The sequence below is a fragment of the Lotus japonicus genome, chromosome 3, assembly GCF_012489685.1.
Source record: "Lotus japonicus ecotype B-129 chromosome 3, LjGifu_v1.2".
In the NCBI taxonomy this organism is placed as follows: domain Eukaryota; kingdom Viridiplantae; phylum Streptophyta; class Magnoliopsida; order Fabales; family Fabaceae; genus Lotus; species Lotus japonicus.
The window spans coordinates 73,636,611-73,659,785 of NC_080043.1; the positions used below are offsets into that span (position 1 = coordinate 73,636,611).

The following is a 23,175-nucleotide window of genomic DNA, read 5'->3' on the forward strand; positions in this document are numbered from 1 at the left end:
ATTTGATATTTAACTTGCATCTGAATTGCAAAGCTATACAAGAATTTGTTTAGCGTGGATAAAATGACATTATAATTTATAAGTCACAGGTTACAACTTCAATTTATAAACTTAGCAGCCAATAGTCATATTATGAAAGTGAATCATGGCAGCAGCATTAGCCTTTTTCCAAAACTGACCTCACCTCCTTACTACCTCCTTAACACCAAATCTTCTAGCTTTCATTGTTGTGTTCTCATCTCTAATCAAGTTCTTCATTAGACCACTCTTAGCTTGTTGATTTTTTACCTTTCGATTCTTCTGCGCCAACATCCAAGGCCTAAAATTCTAGTCCTTTGAACCCGAGCTCAGTGAAAGTTTCCCAATGTTCTTCGTCAATGCACAAGCTTCCTGTTGATGACCATATCTCCCACAAGCAAAGCAAACCAAATGCAGCCCCTCATACTCAACAGGAAACTTCCTATCCTGCAACGCGACACTCGAAACCAGCACCTTCCCAATATCAATTTCAACACACAGTCTAGCAGATTTCCCTCTCGAACCGGAGAAGCATTTTCCAGCACCCTCCTCCATCTCCCTATGAGTACTATTCTTATCAATCTTCAGCGATTTACCGACCGCGTTGCCCAAACCCCATACGACACGATTATCATCATAACATTCCACAGGCAGCCCAGATATCCTGATCCACACAACCACCTTCTCGAGTTTATCCTCCATAGGAAAGAACATAGGCCTCCATGGCTCCATCTCTGAACAACCAAGTAATTTTTTTTTGATAATCAAATGAATTGTATTTAAATATAGCACAAGGGGTGCTAAACCCAAATACAAGAACAGGAAAAAGACTTAAGAAGAAGAAAAACAGAAAACCCAGCTGCTAAACTAGAAATACCCCAAGCTGCCCAACAAACAAACAACCTTGCTTATAAAAGCACCAGACAACAAGAACCAGCAACAAACAAGCAAGCTAAAATCACAAAGACTCCAAACAAGCCATCGGGCACATCTTCCATTCATATAACGAATTCCGGAAATTCACCTGTTTCGCCTTTATCCAGTGCCAAGTACGAACCTGAATCAAGTCCAAAACCTGACCCGCATCCAGTGCTCCATGATCAAAGATTATACAGTTACGGAACAACCAGAGAGACCAACAAGTTGCCATCCAAACTGTCACCAACGCAACTTTCTGGGAATTGCCCCGACCAAACACTGGGAATTGGACGAACAAGGCCTTCACCCGCGCTGGTAAAGCGGTGGACACTCCAAACCAGCGAAGCACCGCGCGCCAAGTCTCCATAGAAACCGCACAAGAACAAAATAAATGGTCGCTCGTTTCATCCTGATGCTGACAGAATGCACAAGCCAAACTCTGATCATCGCGAATGGCATGGCGCCGCCGCAGATTGGTCTTTGTTTGAACACGGTTGAGCATCAGACGCCAGACAAACGCTTTCACATTAGACGGAGCTAGGCTAGCCCAAATTAACCTGAAATCAACCCCAGGATCCAACTCCACCTCCTCTGCCTGCAAAAAAAGAATATGCGGATTTAACAGAGTAAACACCCTCGTCCCCTGGTTCCCACAACCACTTATCCGGCCTTCCCTCCCGCAGGTAACCATTATTAGCTACCTGAAGCAATTCCTGCCACCACAATTCCTCCCTCCCTTTCAACTCCCGCCGCCACTTCAGCCTCCATGTCCACTCCCCACCCCGCCACTCACCAATCTCATGTATAGCAGCATACTTATTCCTAGACAAATTATACATCCTGTGAAAGCGACCCTCAAGACGGCCTAAACCAGTCCAGTCCTCTAACCAGAAGCTAGTCTTATCTCCCATTCCAAGCGACTTCTTGAGGCCCGCATCAAACCAAAACGCAGGCTCACCACATCACAAAGTATTCACGTCCTTCCACCAAGGAGATCTATCATATTGCGCTTTAATTACCTTACACCAAAAGCTGTCAGATTCATTCAAAAATCGCCTCTTCCACTTCCCCACGAGAGCTTTATTGAAGGCTGCCAAGTCTTTTAACCCTAGACCACCAGACTCCTTTGGCCTACAGACATCAGCCCATTTAACCCAAGCAATTTTATACACATCCTCAGCGCCACCCCATAAGAAATTCCTCATTAATCTCGTGCATAGGCTAACCACCGCTGCTGGCATTTTGAAAAAAGAGAGATAAAAAAGTGGAAGAGAAGACAACACACTTTGAATCAAGCAGATCCGCCCTGCAAATGAAACCATTGTCCGCTTCCACTTTGACAATCTGCTTCTAATTTTCTGGACCACAGGATCCCAAAATTGCACTCTACTTGGCCCGCCCCCCACTGGGATCCCTAGGTAGACAAAAGGAATCGACATCTGCTTACAATTTAAAATTGTAGCAAATACAGACAAAGTTCTCTGCTCCACAGCCACCCCAGCCAGCTTGCTCTTATGAAAATTAACCTTGAGACCAGAAACCAATTCAAAGCATCTCAACACACACTTGATAGCAGTTATATTCCTCACAGAAGCTTCCCCAATGAAAATTGTATCATCTGCAAATTGTAATACAGATGCCACCAACTCCCTCTCCCTATCAAACTTGAACCCCTTAAACAAACCACAACTAACTGCTTGCTGAAATAACCCGTGAAGGCCTTCTGCCACCACCAAAAACAAGAAAGGGGCCAACGGATCACCCTGTCTCAATCCCTTTTCCATACTGAATTCCTCACCAGGGCTCCCATTCACCAAAACAGAAACAGAAGCAGATTCCAGACAAGTTCAAATCCAATTAACCCACCTTCTGCACAGCCCCATACGGCGAAGCATATATCAAAGAAAATCTCATCGCACTGAATCATAAGCCTTCTCATAATCAACTTTGAAGACAACAGTCGATTTCTTGTCCCTTTTAGCAATCCCCAACGCTTCATTCACAATCACCACACTATCAAGCATATTCCTCCCCCCCAAGAATGCAAACTGATTTGCACTAATTAACTTAGGCAACACAGCCTTGAATCTATTTGCCAGCAATTTAGAGACCACCTTATACATACAACCAATCAAAGATATGGGACGGAAGTCATTCAAACTATGCGGAGAATCTACTTTAGGAATCAAGGCAATAAAAGACGCATTGCTACCTCGTGGCCACACTCCCCTACGCCAGAAGTCATCAACAACCGTCCTAAAATCAGTTTCCAGAAGCTCCCAAAAGCGTTGCACAAATCTGAAATTATACCCATCAGGACCAGGACTTTTGTCACCCCCGCACTCCCACACAGCCTCCTTAATCTCAGCTGCATCAAACGTACCAACTAAGAGAGCATTATCCTCAGCCGAAACTGAGGCAAAAGGTACACCACTCAAACACAACCCAGAAGAAGGTTCAACAGAAAACTTATTCTTGAAGAACCTAGTAACTTCCTCCTTCACCTTCAAGGGATCCTCCTCCCAAACCCCATCAATCATAAGACCCAGCATAGAATTCGTCTTACGTCTCCAATTAATCAAGGAGTGAAAATACTGTGTATTTTGGTCACCTTCCTTTAACCACCTAGACCTGGCCTTCTGACATAAAAGAGACTCATGAAGCTTCAGAATTGACCAAAATTCATGCAGTTGATTTTTCCTCTCCTGCCTCTCCTCCTCAGACAACCCTGATTCCTCCTCCTTCCTATCAAGGTCATTTATACGCTGCACAGCCAAGTTCCTCTTCTCCCGGAGGTCCCCAAACACCTCAAAATTCCAAGCCTTCAACTTGGATTTAAGAAGTTTAAGCTTCTCTTTGAGCACGAAAGCTCCCCAACCTTCCACACACAACTCATCCCAAGAGCGCCTCACAAAAGGTTCAAACCGAAAATCATTCAGCCAGCAATTCATAACCCTGAATGGCTTAGGTCCCCAATTCTGGATCAAGCAACGCAGCAACACAGGACAATGATCGGAGATGTCCCTATCAAGAACAAGTTGTGAACTAGCTGGCCATAATTGTAACCAACTCTACGACACCAGGAATCTGTCCAGCCTACTGTGTGCACTCCCATTGGGCCTATACCAAGTATACTTTCTGCCAGATAAGGGAATATCTAACAACTCCATACCAGCTATGAAGTTATTGAAGTCTGCAATTTCCCTCCGTTGAGACGACCCACCCAAAGAAACTCCCCTCCTCTCCTCCTCACACCTCACTGCGTTAAAATCCCCTGCCACACACCAAACAGCCACTGAGCAGTTCCTCTTCCAAGACAAAAGAGTTTCCCACAACACCCTCTTCTCTTGAAGACTACATGGTGAATAAATATTAACTATTACACACTCAATCCCCTCAGCACCCCAGGCACCAATCAACCCCAAGTAACCAGGGCCATCCACGCTGCCCTGCAATGTGAAAACACCAAGCTTCCATATGCACAGCAGACCACCAGCATGATTGATAGCTGGCACAAACCGCCACTCACAGTCAGTGTCACCCCACAGCTGGGTACAAAGACTTCTATCAACAGATTCCAACTTGGTCTCCTGAATACACAAGAGCTCGACCTGTTCCTTACTTACCCTTTCACGAATCACCCTTCTTTTTGCCAGGTTACCCAGGCCACGAACATTAAAAGATAGGAGCTTCATTGGAGGCCTTCCTGACTCCTACGGGGAACAGCACCTGAACCATGGGCTACCTGAGCATCCCGCTGCTCCAATTGAACCAACCGCTGAATAACATCCTCCTCACTCCCCAAAGTCGTAACCCCCAACTCCTTCCCCTCCTGCCAAATACTCCTAGCCTCCAACTCCACATCCTTCAACCACACCGCCTTGACCCCCACATTTAAGTCGACATCTGACCCAGAATTACTAATAGAGGTAAAGGCTTGTTGTCTAACCTTCTTCCTCGCCGCGGTACTCCTCAGCAGCCACGAAGGCCCACTGGAATTGGAGTGGGATTGACTCCTTGGCAGAAGCGAAGGCGCTACCACCGCGTCAATAAGACCACGAGATCCGGAAACAATGCGTGAGCCCATCACCACACCACCGTTCCCAGCACCCACGACTCCGTCTGACGAAGCCTTGGAAGAGTGATCTCCAGATTCGTTGTTCTGAACAACTACGATATTCGCAGCCTCAGCACCACGTGAGGGGGACCCACCTTTAGCAAAATGGTTATCCTTACAGGTTGAGGCAGAATCCAGAATAGGTAGTCCAACATCTTGGCCCACCACATAATGGGCCTGCGTACCAGGCTCAGGACTTCCTTCTTGGGCCACATCATTAGTACCAGTCTCACCCACTACCCCCCCTGAAATACCCAAAATCTCCTCCTCGCCAACTGCCATTAAATTATCAGCGCCGTTATTCCTTTTCAAAAGTTTAACCTTCTTGGGTCCCACCTCATCATTCAAATCCCCAAAAAGTCGTTCAACAATTATTGGCTTCTCGGGAATCACGCCTTCCTCCTGAGATCCTGGAACAGTTTTCCTTAATCCCAGCTCTTCCATAATTCCCGTTGACCGCCCAACCGCTCGTCCCCCACCATCCTCCGGCTCCACCTGATCGTCGGAGAACTCCGTTCCAATATCATCTTCCCCGTCCCGAGCATACCACCCTAGAACACTGGTCTCCCCACTAGATGAAGGAGCCAGACTTGCACCGGCCACCGGACCAACCCCGCCAATTTCCTCCATGATGCGCACTGTGTAGACAATACCATTGGCATTGATTTTCTTGAAGTTTGTGATCATCCCTAAGGTTGTAGTTTGGACCTGCACACGTGCATACTCCAACTTAGAAAGGGATGTAGTTGCTTCATCTACTGCCACCAACTTACCCACAGGTGTAACTAGGTGCGCCAAGCAGTCCCGAGTCCACATATTGATCGGTATGCCCGAACAACGCACCCAAGCTAAACGGTGATCTGCTACCACCGTCGGCGACCAAGTGTACACCACCTGAAACACCTCCTCAATCCAATCCTTTGCACCAGCTAGAACCTCCTCAAGGACAACACCCTCCGGTCCGGACAAAAGCACCTGATCATTCCCAAGGTAACGCACCTGAATAGTATGGAACCCTTCCAGAATAAAAGCTTCCTGGACGGAGGAGATCCACTCCGGGTTCCGAAGAACACCCACCAGGCTTCTGCATAACCATTCCTCCGCATCCGGGATAACTGGGCCTGTCCAAGGTTCAACGGGGGTACCACGCAAGGCATCCCCCAAAGAGCTACCCTGACTCGCCGAGGCAATCGTCTCCGAGACCACTTGAGCATACGAACGCTCCGGCCTGGGAAGATGCTGTTGTTGCACCCTAGCCTTGCTCTCCTTCCTCCAGCTATCGTGTCTATGGTTAGTTCCCACCGGTGGCGACGCAGTCGTCGCCCCCTTAACGAACCTTGGGACATTCACATGCAACTTAGTTGAGCCAATGATGATGCCATCCAATTCCCACTCAAAACGCTTTGGATCGTGCACGTTCAAGAACCGGACAAAACCAAACCGCTTACCTCTCCTATCTCGCCTCGGAGATATGTAGACCGCCCAGACTCTCCCATACTTCTGGAACACCCCCCACATACTCTTCTCGACAAAATTCTCAAGGAAGTTCGTAAAGAAATAAGTAGTGATGTTCCCCTTATCATGCAGTCTGCCACCATAACCTTTCTCAGCCGCTCCATAGCTCCTTCCCTCTCTCCCATTCTCCCATCCTCCCGCTCGCACCCCTCGTGCTCCGCCTCCTCTCTCCCGCTCTCTCTCTCTCGCTCTCATTTTTCACTCCTTCTTGAACAACCAAGTAATGATCAGCAATCATCCATGGCCCTTCTTCGAAAACCCTTTTCCGATCCTCCATATCAGAGAACCTCACCATAAAATAGTAATCATCCAAATCAATGACTTCCATAGCTTGCTTCGGTCGCCAGAGGCGGGATAATCTGGTTTTCATGAACCTCAGCCCAACCTGCATTCCCAAAAGCTTAACAATAATCGCTTTTTCGCCACGGTTCGCAAGCCTCTTTCATCTCCGCACGAGAAATGTGAATCGCTGGGCAAAGAGGATCCTCAAAGGAAACACCACTCTCTTCATCATCATCGAGGGTTTCATCTTCTGAATCAGAACCGTTTTCAAGAATATCCCAATTTTCCTCCTCCACAGCTTCAATGTTGGCATCGTGCTTTGGCTCGGTTTCATGCGGTGATGGGAGATCGAGAACGGTGCTCATCGCCGCCGCCGGAAATGTCGCCGCTGCGTTATCGCCGCCGCTGCAGGTTGTGGTTTTTGGTTAGCAACAGTTCAACACACATACACTCTTTCTAATCATTGGGCCATTTCAAATAGTCAATAAGTCAACATATTTCTCTCACTTTTCTTTTCAACCAAACAACCTAAAAATCTTCTTATTTTCTACTCCCTTTTGTAAGGGAACCACAGTAAAAGGGAAAACAGATTCAAGCAACTAAGAACAAAGAGATCCTGTTTTGTATTATGTAATCAGTATGGGTTTCTTACAATGTAGAAAGCTAACACTGATATGGTGAAAACAAATACAGAAATTAACTAACAGAGGTAAAGGAAAATAGACCAGTGAGGATAGAATAGAGAGAAATTCCCATAGAGGGCCAGAGGAAGATGGAGAGGTCACACTTGTTCATTCCCCCTTTCTATTTCTCACAATTTCGCTTATATATTTACTTAATTTCCCAAACGTAACCCTTGAGTGCAGTGCTGGTAATTCTTTTTCTCCCACTTTTACGATTCACCTTGATGGCCTCATCACCGTCCACGTGTCCCACTTGTGTAATAGAATTTGTGTGCACCACATCTGTCCCTCTTTGTTCTTTACTCGTTACACCTTTTCTTTCTTTTCTCTTACTTTTCTTATACATGCCAAAAAATGTTAAAATCAATTACATTGAAATGTGTTATAAATTTCTTTAAAAATGTGTTTTGCTAGCATTTCTAGTTTTCAATTTAGTCTTATCCTTTTTGTTGGCCTTTTGGATTATCACGTTAAATTTTATTTATAACATTTTTAAGAGTAACTAATAATTCTTTTCCTAAATACCAGTATATCCTCTAAATTTCTCTCATCAGTACATACTTTATCTTTTTTTATTTATTTTTTTAAGTTCTTTAAAATATCAACGCTCTAACATCAAAAAAATAATAATATCAATGCTCTATTATATAAATTTTGGCCAAAGTGTGACTATCATGATGTATGATCTCTTAATGAAGTCATAGTTAACATTATGATTTTTTATAAATGGTTGGTTGTGAAATGTGTTTATTTCTATGGATAAAGATTGATCTCCTTACCTCATAGTTAAGGTGCGGGCGAGCAATCACCATGCCACAACTCGTAGTTAGCTCAAAAGACTCAGTGTGTTGTTAGGTGCATGGTCGGTCACTGGTCATCTGACCACCTCATGACTACTGAAGAGTTTGTCGATCAGACATAGTCATTCCGGTGCATGCTCAGTCGCAAGTCATCCGACCACCCCATGACGACTAGGCGAGTATGCTTGGCCAGATATAGTTATTCGAGTGCATGCAGGGACGGAGGGAGTGGGGTGACAGACTCATGCTCCAGTCACCCCCAAGTTTGGAAATTTTCTAACCAATACATATAAAAAAATATTTTTTAGCACCCCCACTTTTATCCGTTCCTTTTCTTGCTTCCGTTTCCCTCTGTTTCTTTGTATTCATTTCTTTTTTAGTTTTGATGAGTTGCATAATTTTTTAATATTTTTTATCAAGTATAATTTCATAGATTTGCATTCACTATAAGTGTGGGCGTGTGGCACTGGTAGCTAGTGTGAACTTGTGGCTGCAAATGAGAAACTGAAAAACATAATCAAGAATACATGGGGACTAAAGTGAATGGAGTAGCAAATAAAAAAAGTGCCGTTAGGACTAATCAGATGCTGAAACATTCATCCATTGTTGTTTTGTTCTCTGCAAGGAAATAAATTTTGAGAGACTGTATAGCCTTATTTAATCATCATAAAATTTATGAATTTGGGCTTTATGAAATTATTGATTTGTAGTCATTATATTACTATAAATTTGACACTAACCATTACCTAGCTAAAAAAATTGTTTGTATTTTTAGTGAATTTACATGTTTGAACTTTGAAGTAGTGTGTGGCTCAAATTCTTCCTTTCTTGAAAGATGACTAAGAAGAGAACTATTGACTCATTCTTTAAGAAAAAAGAGATAGACAATGAAGAATGCTTATGAGTTGGCTCAAAAGCTCAAATTGTTCTTTTTTTGTGAAGTCTGATTTTTTTTTTCTTCTCAGAATGCTTATGAGCTGGTTAGTATCTATTATACTAAAACTAATTATATATTTCTTATGCTTATAAAAAACTGTTAGTTATATATGATTTTTTTGCACATGCTTTATGAGAAAAAGTAAAATTTTCTTATAAATTACCTAAAGTGATTTTTTTATATAAATTACCTTCCTTTAAATCTTCGTCACCCCCCAATAAAATTCCTGCCTCCGCCCCTGATGGTGGTGGTATTGGAGGGAGTGGTGATGATGGTAACATGTTGGTCGCGGGAAGCAAAGAGTATGGCTATGTCACACAGAGGGATCATGTGCCCGGCTGCAAGGTATGGTATGAAGTAAAGTTTCAGTGGCCTTTGTTCACTTTCAACATCCATAGCTACTGTAGTTGTGGCAACACATAATCGATATTAATTTTCTCTTCAACCTTTGATTAATTTGTGTGTATTTATAGATCAATGTTGTCAAAAGGTTTACATGTAAATGAGTTTAGCTACCCATAGTTTGAAATGGACTAATTACATTTAAAATAAGTTTTTTAGGATAAATATATAGTATTTTTTTTGGTACTTTGATAAAAACATAGTATTGGTGCTATCTGAAATATTCAAGCTTAATCTCTTTTACGTGAAGAAGTTTCAAATTTAGAATCTTTCAATGGGGTCCATATTACGTTCTCAGTTTACTTTAAGTATTGACCAGTACTTTTCACTCATGCGCTGCACGGCGAAGTTTGCTATTGTAATAAACATATCAATTTATTCTAATATAATATAAATTTTGGGATGATGAATTGTAATCTAATGAGAATTAAGTTCCTTCATGTATGGCTATGAGATTCAGTACATATGTTTTTGCATTATTTAAGATTGAACAATTCCCCTGCATTGTGCGTTGCTTGAGTCATGTCTACATTATTTGTTGATATTATACTACTGCAACTCCAGCAAAAACTCAGAAGGTTATTGTACACTCCACATTCATATATTATACTACTGCTACTCTACCAAAATCATATATTTTGACTATATATGATTGTACAGAAGAAGAGATTTCAAAGTTTCTTTACAAAAATCAGGGATAGCATATGAGTTGGGTCATTTTACCCGTGCGCTGCACGGCGAAAATTGATTATGTATTTATAGGGTTTGTTATAAAGTAATAATTTTGAAACCCTGGAGTTTTTTACTCGTGCGCTGCACGACGAAAATTTATTATGTATTTCTTTCATTGGCAATAATTTGATTTCAAAATTGAAAATAAAAACTTATGATTGTAACTTCAAATATGAAAAGAAATTTTGTTGGACCGAAAATTCAATTTACCCAATTGAAACAACACATTTTAATTGAAACTCAATTGAATTCAATAAAAGCATAATATTACAGCAATAAGGACATTCAGTTACAACATCATTTCAGTTGCTCGTTTTCACTCCCTGAATTCAATTCCATGGTTCCTGCAACAGTAGACTAAATTCTATGCGCATAATACACACAAATTAATATATAGTTAATGCATTAAAGGTTCTTTCCTTTTGAAAGAGTCTCTTGAAACTATTTCCTTATCCTACCCAACGTAACTTTGATAATTATTAGGGATTGTCTAAATTATTTATGTGAATTTGGGTTAAATAACTCATCATTCAATCACATTAAAAATAAGTGAGTTAAAATTTATATATTTTATTTATTAATTTATTCAAAAAAACTCATGTTAATCCATTAAGTTGTGAGTTAGTGATCAACATGGGTCATTTAGACAACCCAATAATTATTATTGCTAACAAAACAATAAACAAGGCCACCTATATAAGCTTCCAATTAAGTCACTATGAGCTACATCCATCTCAAACTGCTCATACTGATATAGATAGTAATGGCATATTAAAGCCCCAATAATTCTAATTAGAGGACAAAATTCATAAGGTGATTGGAAATAGGCAACTTTTGAGATGGCCATCACAAAAGTTGATGGTCTACCTAACTCAGGGGTGATAGGGGGGCATGCGTCACACAAACTTTAGAAAAATCTTATATAATAGTACATTTAAATATTTTTTTGTTTTCAACTAAAATGTTACAAGTATAATTGGGCAAAAGGCCTCCCTCTCAAAATAAGAGGGATATCGCCAGGACATCGAGTGTTTGAGCTAGTTTTAATTATAGATATATAATATTAAAATATTAAATGGTTGAGATTGAATCATTGAAAAGATTAATTATCCATTTTTTAATCTTATTTTTTTTATCTCTAAAGATTGAAATATACAATAAGAAGAACTTCAAAAAAAAAATATACAATAAGAATAATTTTATAATCTCACCTTAAAAAGTAGCTAGGGTATGCACTTGTGCCCTCTAAATTTGAGAGGCACCATAGCCATCACCGTATAATTAGGTGTGCGTAAATAACTTTAGTGAAAATGATCCGTGAACATCACATGGTGTCAAACACTCATGATTTAATTTATGGGGTTAAAAATCAATTTGTGGCAATTCACAAACCTCACAAACCAAAGATGTTTGGGTATTTACTATTATTCAGTGTACACTAATCATTAGTGTAACTTTACCCATCTTTTGAGTAATAATTTCACATTTACAATCCTTGTCTGCTAAATTATTGTACCTTATATTATAATAATGTTTATGGGCGTTCAGGCGACATGACACTACTACAAAAAGTACTTTTCACATCGGGTGAAAAGTACTTTTCACATCGGGTATACAACCGATGTAAGCAAAGGTGATGTGGTATGTCCCCACCTTTTCACATCGGGTACACAGCAGAGAGGAGGGAGAAGAGGGGTTTGGATTAGGGCAGCAACCCTCTGAATCAGAACTCGTTCGCGTCATCGATGCCGGTGTGGCCAACGATCGCGGGCCACTCGGGCGGATTAGGCGAGGATTAGAGGAGGAATCATGGGAAGGCGAGGGTGATGGCGATGGAGAGCTTCAGAGAATCGGTGGTCTGAAAGTGAGGCCGTGGAAGGAAGGAAGGAGAGCTTCAGAGAATTGGTGTTTAGGTCGTGAAAGCAAATTAGGGATTCAGTGTTTGTTTGTGAATTTGTGATATCTTGAAAGACTTTTCCCAACGGTTATACTACCACTGATGTTAAATATATTTCATCAAAATTTCAAAAATGCCACCGTGTTTAGCTTTCACATCGGTTATTATATTCACCATTGTAAAAAAGTCTTTACTAATTATTTTCCACATCAGACATATTCCCAACTGATGTGAAAACTATCATAAAAGTTCACTATAATTTCAATATTGCCACCGCGTTATCTTTCACATCAGGTATTTCTTCCACCGTTGTGAAAACCCTGATGTGAAAAGTCCTTTTTCTAGTAATGTGATCCATACAACTCTGAATTATATACTCCAATTTCGTTTTCACCATTTGTCTTATTCTTATTTCTTTCTATTTTATCTTCTTGTCTTGAATCTATGTTTCAAAAGTTGATGGTCTGCCAGGGGTAGAACTAAGGGGCGATAGGGGCGCATGAGTCACACAAACTTTAGAAAAATCTTATATAATATTACAATAAAGGGACGGAGGGAGTGGGGTGACGGACTCATGCTCCAGTCACCCCCAAGTTTGGAAATTTCTAACCAATACATATAAAAAAATATTTTTTAGCACCCCCACTTTTATCCGTTCCTTTTCTTGCTTCTGTTTCCCTCTGTTTCTTTGTATTCATTTCTTTTTTAGTTTTGATGAGTTGCATAATTTTTTAATATTTTTTATCAAGTATAATTTCATAGATTTGCATTCACTATAAGTGTGGGCGTGTGGTACTGGTAGCTAGTGTGAACTTGTGGCTGCAAATGAGAAACTGAAAAACATAAGAATACAGGGGGACTAAAGTGAATGGAGTAGCAAATAAAAAAAGTGTCGTTAGGACTAATCAGATGCTGAAACATTCATCCATTGTTGTTTTGTTCTCTGCAAGGAAATAAATTTTGAGAGACTGTATAGCCTTATTTAATCATCATAAAATTTATGAATTTGGGCTTTATGAAATTATTGATTTGTAGTCATTATATTACTATAAATTTGACACTAACCATTACCTAGCTAAAAAAATTGTTTGTATTTTTAGTGAATTTACATGTTTGAACTTTGAAGTAGTGTGTGGTTCAAATTCTTCCTTTCTTGAAAGATGACTAAGAAGAGAACTATTGACTCATTCTTTAAGAAAAAAGAGATAGACAATGAAGAATGCTTATGAGCGGGCTCAAAAGCTCAAATTGTTCTTTTTTTGTGAAGTCTGATTTTTTTTTCTTCTCAGAATGCTTATGAGCTGGTTAGTATCTATTATACTAAAACTAATTATATATTTCTTATGCTTATAAAAAAACTGTTAGTTATATATGATTTTTTTGCACATGCTTTATGAGAAAAAGTAAAATTTTCTTATAAATTACCTAAAGTAAATTTTTTTTTATAAATTACCTTCCTTTAAATCTTCGTCACCCCCCCAATAAAATTCCTGCCTCCGCCGCATGGTCAGTCACTGGTCATCCGACCACCCCATGACGGTTGAGGAGTATGCCTGACCAGATATAGTTATTTGTGCATGGTTAGTCACCTGACCACCCCATCCAACCATCAATGTCCTTTGATTCTTTGATGGAAATGGTAAGTTCATCCATGTGTTTCTTACACAATTGATTGTTTGGAAATAGAAGATGGAATTTCGGTTTCACTGGCAAGAGCATTACTTCTCTTCCATCACTTTTCCAATGAACTATATAAAAGATTGGCATCCAGACTTCCCCTTTCGATCTACATTTACTCATCCTTAATTTGAATAAAAAAAAAAGGAATGAAGGATAATATTATGTCATTTCTGCTAAAGCTACCTGGTCATTTCATTTTCTATTAGGGCATGGAGAACAGATTCATTTCAACAAGACCAGAATTTTATTAGTTGCCCAGTGTAAAAAAATTGAGACACTAAATTTACAATTTCAGAAAGAACTCAGGAATGCCCTTTCAATCAGAAAGTTGCTGAATCAGAAGAAGAACCTCAAAGCCTCAACAACTTTCTCAGGCCTGTCAAAAATATAAAGGACAATCCTTAACAGATTCAATAAAACACACTTCTCTGCATTTGAATCATATGTTAATGTCACTCACCAGTCCTCTTGTGGCATATGCCCAGCTCCTTCTATCAATTTAAGCTTGATGTGTTCTGTGTTTCCTTTTTGGAACTCTTCTGCCACAGACTGGGGCAAGTACTTGTCTGATATTCCCCAAACAAGCACTACTGGTTTATCCCATCTGAAGTACAAATTACAAAACCAGTTTACCACTGCAGGTTCAAGATATGTTTTTGATTTTCCATCCCCTTCCCACAAACTGGATTTGGAGATTGAACACTGAGTTCTTCACATAAAAAGTTATGGATATGCTTTCTCTACTAATCAAAATTCATGTCACAAAAGCTTTTGCAAGCAAGTCTATGTTTGTAATTGTTAGTAAAAGCAGGAACATATGCAGGATTGAACCAAGGAACATATACATTATTTGGCATCATAACTAATAAATATCAAACAAGACTTGATGTTGAATTAGATTTGAAAAAAACCAATACAGGGAAAGAGTCACATAGACTAAAAAAAGCTGTTTAAGTTTCTGCACCAATTATCTAGTAAGAGGATTTAGTTATTTATGATCCTTGAGTTAAATAAAATATTTGAAATGAGTATATACTGAATATTTCATTTGCATTAAAAATGCTCCAATTTCCCTACATATAACTGTCAATCTGTCATTTAACTAATAAACGTCATTTTCCTGTAAGGGCTACAATTGCAATTTAGGTGTTTTCCCCAACCTTCTCTATCAAGCACAGCTTATCAATTCCCCAAAAAAAAGTCATTAATTCTTAGGGTTCAAATTCAGTATATATACGTACCTTCCAGTTGCAAATCCTTCTGATATTTCACTGAAAGTACCTTTGAAGTTAGTTTTTCTTGCAGCTTCAAGAAGAGCTGAAATCCAACACCAGAAACTTGATTACTGCTAAGACTAAGCAAAATTAGTTTCACTCAAGTTCATTCCAGAAATCTGTGTCATGAGTAAATTACAGAATGTCTTGGGACCAAACTGAATACATCAAATATCTTTCAATAGATACGAGGAGAGCAGAATGTAAAATTATGGAACAATAAATTTTCATTGACATAAACTGTAACTTAGCACCAAGTAACTTCTCTGATATTCCTCCAATAAACATATACATAGGTGTTCTATGAACAATTTTTCCCCCACTAAGAAAAACAAATACATGCAGAAAATTGAAGCATCAAAAGGGGATTAGGATCGTCTTATGTGGAGTTTCACAATTCCCATGTTAAAATTCTTTCTCTCTCTCCATATATATTAAATAGGTGAAACCCTACGTAGCATGAGGATGATGTAATGTGACATGAGGGGATTCATTCTCGTCAAAAGGATGTCACTTACCAAATCCAGGTCCACTGCTTGACAAATAAGGTAGTCGGTACACATCAGCTTTTTCATTTTTTAGAACATAACTGCAAAATGAGACATATATTAGATCAAGCACCTTATAATATTATTATTTTTAGGTTTTTATATCATATCAGTTCACATTTTAATGCTTTAACATGAAATTTTGGGAATTTTTTTTACTCCAGTGGTTTTGTGAAGACAAAACAACAATGAGTGACTATGTGTACTGTATGCTCTATGCACTAAATTTGTGATATCACTTCCATGTCTTTCAGAGATGCATTAAATAAAGGACCAGGGTGTTGATTCCTTATCACTTATGCGAAGTCTATCCCTTATCTCTGAAAGTAGTTCTAAAATCTAGTATGAACTAGGTTTACAGTATATTTATAAAGGAAGACATAGGAAGGTCTCTGTAGAGAACTAGAGATGGAAAAGCTATGCAAGAATTTGTTTAGCATGGTTAAAATGACATTATAAGTTGCGGACTACAACTTCAATTTATAAATTTAGCAGCCAATAGTCAAATGAACTTTTGGATACATACGGGCTACCTGCTTCAATAAACCGCTCAGCAATAATAGCATTCTGGGATGTAAATTCACCAAGTAGAGGAAATCTAGAAAGAAAAAGAAAATCAAGGGAGTTAGTACAATACAAGAACCAAGATCAAAACTAACATCTTTATCTATGAAGTTAGTGATGCATCAATTGGTACTATAAGCACTAAACCTTAGCTGCTGAAATAGTCCAGGAATGACAGATGAAACTGTTAATGGACTGTTTAGTATTGCTAGCTTTGATATCCTGCTTGAGTTCTTCAGGGCCCAAGTCAGTCCATATGAGCCTACAAGAAATCCCTTAAGAAGAAGTGTGACTACATGTTAGACACTGAAATTAATAAGGAGTTCACAAAAATGTAACTAGAGTATTCACTACATTCTGAGGTTCACCGCAGCGATGTGAGTATATTGCAGTACTTCACTCAATTCATTGAAATTTCAATACGAGAAATTCTACCACAGATTTTATTCTTCATTCTTTAGATACCTGAACAACTAGGAAAAGTGGAGATTTGACCTCCAACACCTCAAGCAGATTATCCAAGGCGTCATGGAACTCCTTTTCTATAAGAATTGGAAGAACAACGTTTGTAAGTATGATGTTTCTGCAGGAAAAACTGATCATGGTATGAGCTCATTCATAAATAAAACCTGTGTAATTAAAACCATATCCTGGCTGTGGTTTGTCACTGAAACCAAATCCAATCCAGTCAGGTGCAAAGCAGTGGAACCCTGCATCTGCCAACTGTTTATGGGGAGGAAAATCAATTACTAACATTTAATGAACAGATGTACAATCAAATTGATAATTAACTATAGAAAAGATGTAGCATCAAGTATTAGATGGATAATATCATGACAACAAAGACTATTAAATTTTTTATTAGAGAAACATATTCAGACCTGTTGATGATCTGAAGAAAGAAAGGAATAAAGAATAAGTGCATGTTTGGAACTCTTTCTAAAATTGATTCTAAAGCCAAAATCAATTCCGGGGAGAAGCTATGTGATTAGCTTTTTGTTGTCAGGATTGATTATGAGGAAGAATAAGTCGATCCAAACATGCTATATGTCTTCTAAGAATGCTTTAGCTTTAACAACATACCATTTTTAGCTACTATGTTATGAATATGAGGCCATGTCCGGATTAAAAGAAGTAATGGAATTGAATCACATTAAGTTTCATTATTCCGATTGTTAAAAATAAAATGAAATTGAATGAAACATAAACAAAATAGATCCATGTAGCAGGATAACCTGAGACATAACAACACGGTAACCAAAAGATTGCATTGGGGCCCCATGAAGGAAGACGATTGTTCCTCTTCTGCTTTCTGCTGATCCTGGAAAAAAAAAGGAAAAAACAAGGAGATACCATATACTAAACTTGAGGATGAAAAATAGAGAGGAAAGTAAGTACTTTTCCAGCAAAGAAATAATACCAGTTTCTCTCACAAACCATCTCAACTTCCCAGATTTAACATATGACCCGAAATCCTTTCCCTTGCCTTCAGTCCTCTAGGAACACACAAATCAATACACTATTACAACACTCCCACCACTTAATGAATAGCATCAACACTATTTAGAATCACAAGTAAGCACAGACAAAATTATATAATTGCATGCATAATTATCACGCACAAACAACTGAAATTCTAATTTCACCACTCAAAAGAAAGAACAAACTCCAGTAGAAGAAAACATAAAAAAAGGAATAAGTTATTGAAACCAGTGGATTATAAGGAGGAAAATAATGTTACATTTAGCATTTGTCCAACGTTGCCATCCTCAGCAGGGTTTTCAGGAAGTTGAATAGCACTTCTGCTTGACGGGTTGTCAGTGACAAAGCCAAAAGGGTTGAATGCTGGGGAATCATTGTCCTTGGATTCACCCTTCTCTGTGGAGCTAGCTCTGATAGTCACTCTGGTGGTGGTGGTGGATAATGGTCTTCTTCTACAACAGTTGGTGGTGGAAGACACTGAGAGGTTCAGAGTGGGAGAGAACACTGCAGAAAACACCATTTTTGGGATGGAATTGCTGCAAGACAGAGAGCTTCAACGGTTCAAGTTGAACAGAACATACTCAACAAAACTGGCCACTGTTTTTCTTGTTCTTTTTTGTTTCCTCCTTTTGATGCTTCATAAATTGCGGTTCATGTGTTTACTTCAACGTGGTCCTCATATAATATCCATTGTATTTTCTAAAATTTAATTGAAAAACATTGCTCCCTGATCTATGAAAAGGAAAATAATATGATGCATTTTCTCTGCTATTGTATGACACGGTGAAGAGATAAATAAGAACAAATATTTTCTTTCTTTTAATTAGCTGAAAAGAAAAATAAGAAGAATTTTAAGTGACTAATATTATTTGCTTTTTTATATGTTTTTGAATAGTTGACTAACATATCCCAAAATTTTTTAACATTGCTTGCTTTTGATTCATTTAAAATAAATAAATTGTCTTTCCAGCAATATTTTTTTAACTTAAGTTTTTTATACATAAAAAATAGAAATGAATTTTGACAAATTAAGGAATTTTATTATGTATCTATGTGAAGATTGAATTTCAATCAATAAGCTTTGCATTGCTAATATTAGGGACATGCTTGAGAGAAGGTGGGAGGTTCGGCTCATGCATACGCTGAGAGAGGGGAATTCTTGTGCGGACTTTATGGCGAAAGCAGGCGCTGACCAGCAAGCCTTGTTTGAGCTGGTGCATGATCCTCCGCCAGGGCTACGCCCTCTCCTCTTTGCGGATGCCGTAGGGTCTAGTTTTCCAAGGCCTTAGGGCTTGTTTTTTTTTTTTTCTTTCTTTTATTTTGTTCTCTTTGCACCTTATACCCAAAAAATATAATAAGCTTTGCATTGCTGACTTCCTATAATTGACCTGCATTCTAATATTCTATTTAAATAGCAAACAGTTCACAGTTTCCAGATTATCTCTGGAAATTCATTTGTTTTTCCAGAGCTAATAGCCTAAGTTTAGTTAGAAAAAATTCAGATCGAAGAAGATAATGTGCATCACAATTGCTAGGATAAGCTCTCATGCACACTCATCAAACATTTATGGTTCTGTTTTACAGAGAAAATCTGTGAATTATGATAAAATGGAATAATTTTTGTTATCTATAATGTACAAATGATGAAATTAAGATCTAAATAGGCGAATGACTTACCAAAGCAAGAAAATGAAAAATTTATACTTCAATGTAATCAGAACTTGCTACTTGTAGGTACTCCTCTTCTAGTTCTGGATCATTTTTTATCCAACAGAGGCATATTCACATTCTCATGGACTAGCTCTCCCGGCGGTGTTTTTTTTCTCCATACACAAGGCTCGAAACTTCTACAATTCATGGGGGGAATCTCGTTAAAAAGTTTACCAGAAATTATTACATGAACATACACCATGCCTGAAATGATGGAATCTGGTTTTATCCCTAACTACTAGTTCCCTATTGTAAGCCTTTGACACCAGCTTTGCCATCTGGTGACAATCTACACACATTCTAAGGTTCTTCACTATTCTTATGGTAACCCCAGGTCCTGAACTAATAAGGGCATAGGCAATAGCCAACTTCTCGCTATGCCGGAAAAGTGCAGTCTCCTTATCCTCTTCTCCTATATCAAGGAAAACCTCTGATGTATCAGGCGAGTACCCTGCATTTGTCAAATCTTGCATCATGTTTTCCAACTTCGCATATATTTCTTTAGACTGAGGATGTGACTGGTCCCCAGCAACAAACTCATAGACAATGCCATTCATTTCCATCAAACTGCAACCTGGTGTTTTCTTAATTCCCCTCTCCATCATAATTGTCCTGACTTCACGCAAGTTTTCCCATCTCTTGCATGCAGCATATATGTTACATAACAGGACATAAACAGACCCATTTTCAGGCTCTAACTCAATTATTTGTTTAGCTGCCATTTCTGCGAGTTCAACATTTTTGTGAACTCTGCAAGCACCAAGAAGAGATCCCCAAACAATTGAATTTGGCTTCACAGGCATATTCAAAATGACATCAAGGGCTTCTTTTAAATGCCCAGCTCTACTAAGTAGGTCAACCATGCATCCATAATGAGTCACATTAGGCTTAATTCCATGTTGGATGGTCATGCTAGCAAAAAACTTTCTTCCTTTTTCTACCATGCCGGCGTGTGTGCAAGCACTCAGGACACCAATATAAGTTATATCATCTGGTGTGATTGAAGATTCTATCATATTTGAAAACATAGTAAGAGCTTCTTCACCATGACCATTAATGGCGAGACCAACAATCATCGCCGTCCAGATAAATTTGTCTTTCTGATGCATTTCCTTGAATGTTTTTCTTGCTTTCTCAACATTCCCACATTTGAAGTACATGTCTATTAGAGCACTCCCAATGAAAGTGTCATTATTAATCTTGTTTTTGTCAATGTAAGTCTTTACCCATTCCCCTAGCTCAAGTGCTCCCAGGTGCGCACAGGCTGTTAGAATGCTAACCATGGTGAATTCATCTGGTTTCACATGTGACATCTGCATCTCACGGAAAAGTGCCAAAGCCTCTCTGAAATGGTTCATTCTAAGGTAGCCATCAATCATAGCAGTCCAAGAAACATAATCTCTTTCAGGCATTTGATCAAAATACTTCCGTGCTAAATCAATTTGGCCGGTATTGGCAAATCCGCTAACAATGGAAGTCCAAGAAATTACATCTCGAGTCTTCATATTGTCAAAAACACCTTTTGCAGCATCCATTTCTCCACAAGCTCCAAACATATCAAGTAAGACATTTTCCATTACAAGATTAGGCTCAACAATACCTTCTTTGATATACTTATAAACGTAATTGCCTCCATCTAAATCCTTCAATTTGGAGCATGCTGAAAGGATCAAAACTAAAGTAACTGAATTGGGTGATACACCTTTCTTCTCCATCTCAAAAAAAAGCTTCTTTGATTTCTCAAATAGCTTAACTCTGTTATATCCAGATAGCATTACATTCCAGGTTACCACTTCCCATGCATCACCCATATTGAAAATTTTGTGAGCCAGATCCACTAGCCCGCACAAGGAAAACAAGTGTATGAAAGCCTTTTGAACAAACAAATTAGAATCAAGCCCAAGTTTCACTGCATGATCAAGTAACACTTTCCCAAACTTCAAAGCCATATCATTGGTGAAGCCCTTCAACAAGAATGGAAATGTAAAACTATCAGGCTTGATGTTATGGGCCAACATCAGTAGATACATAGAAATTCCACTCTTAGGACAGCTTATCCTAGAATAGCCCTTGATCATGGTATTCCAAATGAAGACACTTGGGTGAGGGATTGTGTCAAACACCTGGCGAGCATAGTCAACATCCCCTGATTCCTGGGTACAACAGAAGGCTATAACTTTATTTCCAAACACAGGGTCTGAAGAGAGACCCATTTTGATTGTCTTTGAGTGAATTTGCTTTAGCTGGTACGTGGACTTGCATCTTTCAAGCAAAGAGATTGGAGTTTCACCAAAGCAATGAGGGTCACAGTGTGAAGAATAACACTTAGCAGTAATAGCAGGAGCATTAGTAATCAGTCTCTTGAGGAACCACGAAAGTGAAAGTGTCGAGCTTGGAAGAGGAAAAGACAAGTGAGATGTGGAACAAAACAGGGAGAACATGTCACCTCACAAACTACCATAGCAATGAACTATGTATGAGTTATGCTCCTTCATGTGTCTGCTCCAATCCGACAAGACAATATTAACAACATAGTTTCAAACATTAAATCCAACAACATTGGAGAACACGAGAAGAGCAGGTGTCATAACCTTAACCTTGTGGCCTCTGATTTATATTTTTTTCTTCTTAAAATTGTTTCCGTATTTTCTTTAATATTTTTGTATGCTTACTTACCACTTTTCAATGAAACTTTTGATTCGCCTAGACAATGTACACACCTCTTGAAATTAGTATTCTCCATTAGATTTAATAACTGAGACTTTATCCATATATTACTTTTGCGATAAAATATGCTTGGTCTATAAGCATGTTGAAAAGATATTAATTGAATTATATTTTTGATGATTTAGACTTTTATTTTATTTTTATTTTCTATTTGGTGTGGTGTAAGTGTATGTTAACCCATTCTTTGACACCTTGTGTTGGAGTTTGACAATAAAATTGAGAAAACAGCTCACATGCTAGCAAAGGATTGGAGAGAAAGGATAGCTATGGAGAATGGTTGACCACTACCATCACCATTGTAAATATACTTCACTCCCACCATTGGGGTGACCGATAGCATTCGTTGTCATAAAGTAAATACAACAAACTTTGAGTTGAAGTTGACTTTCATCTCGATGAATGCATTGTTAATTTGGATTTTGGAAGAGTGTCGCAAGAAATTTCTCACACAAAGTATTTCCCCTTTTGCAAGTCAAGCAAGTTGAAAAGTTTGTCTTATTTGAAATAAGTTGTTTTGAGTTTATTTTCATAAGTTGTTCATATTAGCTCATGAATAAGAGTTTATGTTTATCTATAACTTATTTTCAACTTATTTTAATAAGTTAAGAAATTAGTTTATCAACGAGCGCTTATACACTGCACTTATAGTGCTACTTATTTGCTAGAAGGGCTTATAATCAACTTTGTTCTGTTCGAGTAAGAGTCTATGTTTGACGCTTAGAAGAGATTTTAAAGATTACTCTCGCAATACCCTCCATATTGTTTTTCAGATAAATTATAAATACACCAATTTAAACAACCAAAATATATTATTCCTCTTGTAAAAAAAACTAAGATTTGATTCAACAATTTCGTTAGTTTGATTTCCATTTTCCAACTGTTCAAAAAA

At 38.6% G+C, this 23,175-nt stretch overlaps 3 protein-coding genes across 3 annotated transcripts; all 3 read right to left on the bottom strand.

The window, feature by feature from the left end:
- Positions 1 to 976: 976 nt before the first annotated feature.
- On the bottom strand, positions 977 to 1,847 carry LOC130744700 (uncharacterized). The gene is made up of 2 exons (XM_057596861.1): positions 1,638 to 1,847; positions 977 to 1,531 (listed from the first exon to the last, which is right to left on the bottom strand). Exons 1-2 carry the CDS (start codon positions 1,845 to 1,847, stop codon positions 977 to 979), a joined length of 765 nt encoding a protein of 254 aa, XP_057452844.1.
- A 12,241-nt stretch (positions 1,848 to 14,088) lies between these two features.
- Positions 14,089 to 18,513, bottom strand: LOC130745791 (uncharacterized). Its single transcript, XM_057598174.1, has 11 exons — positions 18,109 to 18,513; positions 17,788 to 17,863; positions 17,603 to 17,688; positions 16,997 to 17,090; positions 16,833 to 16,909; positions 16,515 to 16,642; positions 16,330 to 16,401; positions 15,774 to 15,844; positions 15,223 to 15,298; positions 14,442 to 14,585; positions 14,089 to 14,357 (listed from the first exon to the last, which is right to left on the bottom strand). Exons 1-11 carry the CDS (start codon positions 18,367 to 18,369, stop codon positions 14,318 to 14,320), a joined length of 1,125 nt encoding a protein of 374 aa, XP_057454157.1. The 5' UTR covers positions 18,370 to 18,513; the 3' UTR covers positions 14,089 to 14,317.
- Positions 18,514 to 19,000: 487 nt separating this feature from the next.
- LOC130745792 (putative pentatricopeptide repeat-containing protein At3g15930) lies at positions 19,001 to 22,187 on the bottom strand. Its single transcript, XM_057598176.1, has one exon. It carries the CDS (start codon positions 21,998 to 22,000, stop codon positions 19,730 to 19,732), a length of 2,271 nt encoding a protein of 756 aa, XP_057454159.1. The 5' UTR covers positions 22,001 to 22,187; the 3' UTR covers positions 19,001 to 19,729.
- Between the last annotated feature and the right edge of the window lie 988 nt (positions 22,188 to 23,175).